The sequence below is a fragment of the Scylla paramamosain genome, unplaced genomic scaffold (genome assembly GCF_035594125.1).
Source record: "Scylla paramamosain isolate STU-SP2022 unplaced genomic scaffold, ASM3559412v1 Contig61, whole genome shotgun sequence".
In the NCBI taxonomy this organism is placed as follows: domain Eukaryota; kingdom Metazoa; phylum Arthropoda; class Malacostraca; order Decapoda; family Portunidae; genus Scylla; species Scylla paramamosain.
Genome location: NW_026973726.1, coordinates 265,836 through 275,766, shown reverse-complemented (window position 1 = coordinate 275,766; position 9,931 = coordinate 265,836). Strand labels below are relative to the sequence as shown.

Here is a 9,931-nt window from a genome sequence, read left to right as displayed (position 1 = left end):
TACCACGCTCACCAGTGAAACCTTTGGTAACGCCTTTCAAGTGATCGACGTGGACGACTTGTTCTGCTTAGGTCTTAAAATCCAAGAGCTTGACTTTGTGTCCATGGAGAGATTCAGTCACACGACATGGGCCAGTGAACACTGAGTCTAACTTAGAGTTGCGATCATGAACTCTAGTGTAAACGTTATTACCTGTTTGGATGGAGGGATTTGTTGTTCCGTGGTGTTGTTTCTTCAACATTTCACTTTGCGACGCAGTGAGGCAACCATGAATGATCTTATGTGTGTGTTGAAAATCGCACAGACATTTGATGTAGTCACCCATGGTGTAGAAAGGGCGCGAAACACTATGAAAAAACTCGTATGCAAGACATTTGTCTTTACCGAACAGTACGAAATAAGGAGACTTGTTGATGGTAGAATGAATCACTGAGTTGATAGAGCAGGTTAGCTGAGGAAGCCATTCGTCCCACGAGTCCTTTGCTTCTGTTAGTTAAAGCAGAACGTCAAGGATACGTTTATTGCAAAGCTCTACTTTGCTGTTTGAACTGTGAGACTCAGGTACAATGTTAAATTTGTAAATGTGAAATTCGTTGCGAATCTCCTGTAAGACAGCGTTATTGAATTTTGGGCCGTTATCAGATAAGAGGACACGAGGAGAGTCATAAGGACAAAATGATGTTATCAATGATTGTGCGACCAACAAAATTTTAAGTTTTTTCCTCGAGAGCAACGAGGATAGTGAAGCGTGAGAAAGTATCAACACATACTAGAAGATGCTGATAACCATTCTCTGTAAGTGGGAGCTTGAGCAAATCAACCAAAACTGCATCCCAAGGCACTGAAGCAGTAGGATATGGAAGTGGGGGACTGTCGTGAGCGAGTGATGGCTGGTGTGAAGCGCATTGAGACCGCAGAGTGCAATGCTGAAAAATATCCTTCCTCATAGTGTGCCAGAAGTATGATAGTTTTTGCCTGTGCAAGGCATCTCTCTCGACCTGGATGTCCTGGTGAGGTGAGTCGTGGACATGGTCAAGAATGATACTCACTAAAGACTGAGGTATCACGAGTCGAGATAAACGTTCATTAGAATTGTTAGTAGTGATCTCATTTGAATTAAACTGAAGACCGTCTTGCATGAACAATGTATCAGCGCTAACTTGCAACTTAAGAAGATTAGTCTAATCACCAGATTCCAGGTAATATATATATATATATATATATATATATATATATATATATATATATATATATATATATATATATATATATATATATATATATATATATATATATATATATATATATATATATATATATACGTGTTTGAGTGTTGATGTCTCTTGATCTCGTCCATGGTTGGCACTGCACCATTATCTGCGATGCCTGAAACAGGGGCAACAAGGCGTGATAACGCATCAGCAACCGAATTGGCTTTCCAAGGAATGTACGAAGTTTTAGGACTGAATTCCTGAATCATAAGTTGCCAGCGAGCAAATTTACCTGTTGAGTTGTTGCCTTTGAAGATATCTGTGACAGCGTAATGATCGGTGTGGACATGAATTTTGTAGCCTAATAGGAGCTCACGAAAATAAGGTAACGCCCAAATCAGAGCGAAACTTTCACAGTTCATGACGTCATAATTTTGTTCTGCCTTCTTGAGGAGTCCGCTAGCATATGCTATTACGCGATGTTTGCTAAGTGAGCCTTTTTGCATAAGAACAGCACATATTACAAAGCCTGAAGCGTCTCTGCTTAAGATAAAACTCTTCTCGAAATTAGGAATAGGAAGGACTGGTACTTTACACAAGGGAATTTGGAGTTTGGAGTCATCAAAGGCATTTTGTTCCTTCTCAGAGAAGATGAATGAAACATTTTTCTTGACCTGATGAATGAGAGACTGTAATTTGACTGAAAATTTTGATATACTTGCGGTAAAAGCCAGAAAGACCAATGAATTGTCTGATCTGATTGATATTGGTAGGAACAGAAAAAAAAAAATTCACAGAAGCGACCTTATCTAAGGTGTGGATACTGGCCTTGTCAACATTATGTCCAAGGAATTTGGCTTCCTTCTTGAGAAAGGAACATTTGCTGCGTTTGATCTTTAAGCCAGCAGCTTCAAAGCGTCACATAAAGAGAGACAATGTGTGAAAATGCTCTTTTGATTCTTGGATGCTATGATAACGTTATCGAGGAAACAAAACACACTTTTGCAGATGAGACCGGAAAGAACTGAGTTCATTAATATTAGAAATGTCAAAGGCGAGTTTCGTAAGCCTTGCGACATGCACTTGAACATGAACTGGCCAGAGGAGGTTAATACCGAAAGAATGATTTAGTGAGACCTTCGGACTGGCGCTCTTGGATGCCGGGCCCGTGCAATTGTTCTCTAGTAGACTGTCACTGCTCTTCTCTTAAATCTAATAACAGTGGTGTTCCTCAGGATTCTGTCCTGTCACCCACTCTCTTCCTATTATTCATCAATGATGTTCTAAACAAACATTCTTGTTCTACCGACTCCTACACTGATGATACCACCCTGCACTTTTCCACGTCTTTTTGTAGACGTCCAACCCTTCAGGAAGTAAACAGTTCACGCCACAGAACGCCTGACTTTTGATATCTCTAAAGATTTTTAACTGGATCAAAGCAAACTTAGTATTGTTAAATGCCAAAAAAACTCAATTCCTCCATCTATCAACTCAAACACAACCTTTCAGACAACTATCCCCTCTCCTTCAATAACACTCATCTGTCCCCCTCTTCTACGCTGAACATCCTCGGTCTGTCCTTTACTTATAATCTAAACTGGAAACTTCACATCTCATTTCTAGCTAAAAACAGCTTCTATGAAGTTAGACGTTCTGAGACGTCTCCGCCAGTTTTTCTTACCCTTCCAGCTACTAAATCTGTACAGGGGCCTTATTCGTCCATATATGGAGTATGCTTCACATGCCTGGGGGGAGGGGTTCCACTTATACCGCTCTTCTAGACAAAGTGGATTCAAAAGCTTTTCGTCTCATCAACCATGGACTCTCCTCTAACTGACTGTCCTCAGCCTCTATCTCATCGCCGCAATGTTGCATCTTTAGTTGTCTTCTACCGCTATTTTCATGCTAACTGCTCTTCTGATCTTGCTAACTGCATGTCTCCCCTCCTCCCGCGGCCTCACTCCACAAGACTTCCTTCTTTTTCTCATCCCTATTCTGTCCACCTCTCTAATACAAGAGTTAACCAGTATTCTCAGTCATTCACCCCTTCCTCTGGTAAACTCTTGAACTCCCTGCCTGCTTCTGTATTTCCACCTTCCTATGATATGAATTCCTTCAAGAGGGAGGTTGCAAGACACTTATCCTTCAGTTTTTGACTACCGATTTAGACCCTATTCGGGGACCGGTATCTCAGTGTTTTTTTTTTTTTTTTTTTAAGGATTTTTGTTGCCCTTGGGCGGTGTTTCTCCTACATAGGAAAAATAAATAAATAAATAAAAGCAGTGTAAGGCCATGTACTCAACCCGGAAAATCCTGAATGTAAATCTAGGATGAAAAATACTGCATTTGACACACCCAAACATTGAAGATCACCTAATCTCGGCACTGGATATCGTTCAGGATTAGTGAATATATTTAATTTTCTGAAGTCAATGACAACACGCCAGTCACTTTGCTTCTTGGGAACGAATAACAATGGCGAATTGTGAGGTAAACCGGCAGGCTCGACAACATCCTGACACTACATACCTTGGAAAGCTTCATTATGAAGAATTGCACGGTTCTGTGGCACCCTGTAGCTGCGACCCAGGCGTCAGGTGGATAGAGTGATAATGCTGTCTGTGTCGCCCATGGGTTCATCAGGGGGGAAGACTACATTCCTCAAAGAATTGAGGAGAGCGAGCAATTCACGTTCAGACTGTGTTTGACATGCACTTTTCAACAGGTTGGACCTTATAGTAAAGAGAGTTACTCCCGGTGCTGTCTTACTTACACATTGGTGATACAATATATATATATATATATATATATATATATATATATATATATATATATATATATATATATATATATATATATATATATATATATATATATATATATATATATATATATATATATATATATATATATATATATATATATATATATATATATATATATATATATATATATATATATATATATATATATATATATATATATATATATATATATATATATATGTGTGTGTGTGTGTGTGTGTGTGTGTGTGTGTGTGTGTGTGTAAGACAGCACCGGGAGTAACTCTCTTTACTGTAAGATCCAACCTGTTGAAAAAGTGCATGTCAGACACAGTTCGGTAACCAATCAAAACATTCCCAACATACTGCCATTCAATGCGCTATAATCACAATGTTTACGAATCTTTATCAATGTCACCATTTGTCACACAACTACATTATATACGACTCACACAGTGCCTCCACTATCAACACAAAGGTGAATGCCTGCGTAACCTCCCTGGAAGTGGATCACACACCAACATGTCTCACAGATCCAGGGCCACAAACACTGTAACAGGACGTCTTTATAACCTATCACTCACATATCGCACAAGTGTAATTGTCGTAACACAAAGACAAGCTTCACACTGTAACAATTGAATAATCAAACTACACTAAATGGCTTACAAACTTGTTAAACTCACACAAAATTCCTGCCGCACACCTGAGCCACTGTAATCCCTGTGCCAACACCCACGTACTAGTTTCCCTGCAGCTGGGACATGGAGCCGGTTCCCTACAACCCACACACACACAACGCCACCACCTCACCACACAGATTTCCCAAGTGAAATGAAAGGCAGCCCACGCGGCCACCGGGGAACAAGATCGCACTGGCCACGCCATCAACTCCCACGTCACAACCTCCACACACGAACAACTCCCACGTCACAACCTCCACACACGAACAACTCCCACGTCACAACCTCCACACACGAACAACTCCCACGTCACAACCTCCACACACGAACAACTCCCACGTCACAACCTACACACACGAACAACTCCCACGTCACAACCTCCACACACGAACAACTCCCACGTCACAACCTCCACACACGAACAACTCCCACGTCACAACCTCCACACACGAACAACTCCCACGTCACAACCTCCACACACGAACAACTCCCACGTCACAACCTCCACACACGAACAACTCCCACCTCACAACCTCCACACACGAACAACTCCCACGTCACAACCTCCACACACGAACAACTCCCACGTCACAACCTCCACACACGAACAACTCTCACGTTACAACCTCCACACACGAACAGCGACATGCTCAATTACGGGAAGCGAACTACGTAACATGTTAAATATACAAGTAAATAGTGCAATATAGCGATACCATAATGCAAACAAATTTCAATCTCAATGAATTAACAATAAATTTTATATTTCTAATCAAATTTATGTGATAGTATTGTGGAGAAGTACAAATGTGATTGAACTCTTTCTTATCAATAAAATGAACCAATTAAAAGTTGTCAATTCTATTATCTTTAATTTTCAACCGCAGGGAACCGACCATGTAATTGACTTGAATGGGCTAAGTATTCAGAGAGAGAGAGAGAGAGAGAGAGAGAGAGAGAGAGAGAGAGAGAGAGAGAGAGAGAGAGAGAGAGAGAGAGAGAGAGAGAGGAAGGCGGAGGTTTCATCTTCTTGCCATGTATACATTAATATTTGCTGAAGAGAATGAAGATTACTATTTTTTGCGTTACGTTTCGTAAGGACAGCCACTCTTCTTGGTGTCCCTAAGGACTCGAGTGGCTCACTGGTACAAAGGTCGACTCCCGGATGAAAGACAGAATGTTCGATCCCTGCCCACACTCTCGGTTGCAAAGTCCAACAGGAGATATTTACGTTTTTCCAGCGCCGATAAATTAGTCCTTTTTATGTACAGCATTTGCCCATCCTGAGTCTCTTTTGTCTTATAAGATGGATCGTCGGAAGAAAACTGTAGGGAAATAACGGATTCTCAACATATAGCGTTGAATCATACATCAATACGTTATGCATTCAGAATCCAAGTAGGTACGTAGAACTTTGTTGACTTTTGCAGATGAGGGACGATATTTGGTACTACAGAAACCTCAGGAAATCATGTAGATACGTCTTAAGGAAATGTGTACAAGCTAGGCAGATATACACACTAACAAACGAATAAATAAACCTATATTTTTTTTTTCTTCTTCATAATCTTTTCTTCATAATCTTGTTTCTCTCTCTCTCTCTCTCTCTCTCTCTCTCTCTCTCTCTCTCTCTCTCTCTCTCTCTCTCTCTCTCTCTCTCTGGCTCTCTATCTATCTATCTATCTATCTATTTCTCTCTTTCTTTTTGTTCATTTCTATGAATGAAAAAAATCAGTAATTTATAACTTATATTATCTCTTTGATATTTTTTACTATTCTTAGTACTATTACCAATACTACTACAATTCATTTTTATATTATTTTCATCTATATCATCATTAGAATTAATATTAACAGTAATACTAGTAGTAGTAGTAGTAGTAGTAATAATAGTAGTAGTAGTAGTAGTAGTAGTAGTAGTAGTAGTAGTAGTAATAGAAGCAGAAGAATTACTAGCAGCAGCAACAGTAGTAGTATAATAGTAGTAGTAGTAGTAATAATAATAATAATAATAATAATAATAATAATAATAATAATAATAATATTAATAATAACAATTACAAAGGTAATGAAAGGTGTGTTGTGATTGGCTGGTGCAATGCCGCTGAAGTTTCCTATTGGTCGAGGCCGATTACTGAGTTGGTAGCGAGGGATTACCTCCCAAGCCCCAACACGCTAACTGTGGTGGACGTGCCTCCCTGCCTGTGAACCCTAAAGACGGTGCTCTGCAAGGCGGCAACACTACTGCAGACAGCTTGGAGTTTGTGGAAGCTGAATGTCAAGCACTTCCATATCACCCCCACCAATATCACCCTCCACATACCTGCTGGCAGGCAGTTAGTTAGCCATCAAGAATGAAGATGAACGCTATGCACAGCTTCAACAATTACATGCGTGGGGTGTGTGTCGTGGAGAATGGCGACATTCTCCACGGCCCCCCACGCAGGGTTAAGGTATCCGTGCAGGATCCCAACGCGACGACTCTGTGGTGCTGTTGCTGGCCACGAGGACCTCGCTTTAACAAGGTGGCTGGGTTCCGCTTCAATCACGAAAAGATCGAGGCTGGTGTCCACAAGTACACGTCCCTGGAGTCAGCCATGTACATGGACGGCATGGTGTTCCGGGAGTACTGGACACCAGGCGAGGCGGCCGTCAAGGTGTCAGTCAAGCAGCGGCGAGGAAAGAAAGTTGTCCTCTACAGCCGCCTGGCAACCTTCTTGGACGAAATGCGAGACAGAGAGGCGGATAAATTTGTCCTGTACGTCACGGAAACAAGTTTTAAAATCATTAAGAAGGAGCGAACGAGTTCAGAAGGCGAGCAGGCAGTTTCTCCTAAGAAAGAGATCAGTGAGGCGTCAGAAAAGAAAGGAGTGTACGATAAACGTGGAGATGATGAAATGAATGTGAAGACTAACTACATGACTTCATTGTTAAGCAGTTTTAAAGAGAAAGGAAATGAACCCAAAAAGATATTAACTTCTCCCGAGATCATAAACTTGCCACCACTAGTCCCGATGCTAACAGAGGGAGCCAAGAACTGGACGGCAAGCAGCAATTCATTCTGCGAAAAGGCTCCTGCTGCACAAAAACACCAACGCAGTGCGTCTCGCACCGTCCGTCGCGATATTCAGCCATGCAGGAACAATGAAACATTAGAGAAAGAAGGTCAGATGGTTCAGGCTCAGCGCAGTCGTAACAGGGACACTGGGCGCGAGAGAAAGGATGCTGCTGATGGAAAGGAGACTGCAACTCAGAAAGAACATGAAGAGCACAAGGCTGAAAAGGAGGAGACGGACATCGAAGATGTTATAAAAGCGGCTCCTGAGAAAAAGAAGAGAGATAAGGAGGAGAAAGCAGCTGACACCGAAATTGTGACGAACTGCCCTCCTAAGGAAGAGAACATGGATAAGGTAAATAAAGAAGATACTGAGAGAGATTTCGCAGAGAAGGAAGAGGAACCAGAAATAATGAGTCAAGTAAAGCTGGCTCAGGAAAAAGGCGATGAAGACGCTGTAAGTAAGGAAGACAATCCACGTGAAGGAAAGGAGAACGATATTTGGGAAGACTATTATCAGAAGGAGGAAGCAAACATTGAAGATGTGAAAAACGCCGCTTCTGAGAAAGACTATGCAGATCAAGAAGAGATGGAAGATACTGACAGCGAATTTGTTTCAGAAAAGGACAAGGAAGGAGGAATACAGCATATAGCAGTTAACAGTAACATGCAGATGGTTCAGGATACAGACGATGAAGACTCTGAGAGTGAGGAAAAGGATCCATCTGAAGAACACACTGGAACGGAAGAACATGAACAAGAGACTAAAAAGGAGACGGACGCTGAAGAGGTGAACACCGTCCCTCCATTGAAGGACTATGCAGAAGAGGAAGAAAAACAAGATTTTGAGAAAGGCGTTGAGAAAGAAGACATTATAGAGAAAGTTATCCTTCCCTCTTTAACAAAATTTATATCTTTAACTAATGTCAGAATGAAGAATAGCACAAGGAGAGAGAACATAAGAAAGAAGAGAGAGCGAGTATTGCCTGACTATAAGAAAACCAAAACACCGGTGGAGAAAATTGTGCGTAAAGAGAATACGGGGAAGGAACAGGATTTGAAAAAGAAGATATTGTCATATCGCCCGATAACCACAGTGAACGTTAATGTAACCAGCAGGTGGAGGTGGTGGAAGACCTCCCCACCAACACCCGTGAAGAAGGTGATGACGGGGATGAAAGTAAAGAAGAAAGTGAATTTGAGAAAGAAAAAATTACCGGTCAGCCACAAACGTAATGTGTCCTTGCTGAAAAGAAACAGAAAAGCGTCAGGAGGGAAGGAAAAGCGCTACAAGAAGATGAATGTAAAATCAGTGCAAAAATGCAAAATTGACACCCATAACACCCTTCCTAGTGATTACGTTCCTGACCTGGATTTGAGTGTACTGGCATCGCAGCCTCCACCCCCAGGCCCCGCGCGAGTGAAGTGGGCCCGAGAGGTGGCGGCCCTAAAGATGCGACTGCGTTCACAGAAGCAAAATAAAGGGCGGACAGGTGGGCGGAGCATCGTTCACGGCTCTCGTGCTGCTAAACACTGAGTCACTCACACTGAAGACCAAATTCTTGATTGCTTACAAGAAGGTAGCTTGAAATAAAAGTCGATTAAGAGACTTAAACAATGAATCCTCAGTGACGAACAGGATTGCGAGTGAAATAATGTCACAAAAATTAGAAAAGGTAAAGAAAATAATGAATTAATACTTCACTGGGGTGAAGGCCCCGCTGGGGCCCCACGCCCCGCGCGAGTGAAGTGGGCCCGAGAGATGGCGGCCCTAAAGACGCGACTGTGTTCACAGAAGCAGAATAAAGGGCGGACAGGTACGCGGAGCCTCGTTCACGGCTCTCGTGCTGCTAAACACTGAAGACCAAATTCCTGATTGTTTACAAAAAAAGCCTACTAAGAAACTTAAAGAATGAGTCTTCAGTGACGAACAGGATTGCGAGTGAAATAATATCACAAAAAGTAGAAAATAATTGATAAATGAAAAAATAGATGAATAAAAAAATTTATTCTCCCCTAAGGTACAATATTTTGAAAGGAAATCAGAAAACACTGAAGAATGGATATAAAAAAAATATAAAAAAATCTATATACTCGTGAACAAAGATGCCTTTGAATTGTTTGAGAAATTGAGGAGAAAAATAGTAAATCAACTCCACAAAATGACAAAAAGAAAAAAAAATCTGTCTATTATCA

General features: G+C 41.3%; 1 protein-coding gene across 1 annotated transcript; it reads left to right on the top strand.

Moving 5' to 3' along the window:
* Positions 1-7,049: 7,049 nt before the first annotated feature.
* On the top strand, positions 7,050-9,272 carry LOC135098427 (myb-like protein X). Its single transcript, XM_064000794.1, has one exon. It carries the CDS (start codon positions 7,050-7,052, stop codon positions 9,270-9,272), a length of 2,223 nt encoding a protein of 740 aa, XP_063856864.1.
* Positions 9,273-9,931: the final 659 nt, after the last annotated feature.

Coding starts and splice junctions, on each gene's coding strand:
- LOC135098427 (XM_064000794.1), top strand. CDS start 7,050: ATGCACAGCTTCAACAATTACATGCGTGGGGTGTGTGTCGTGGAGAAT.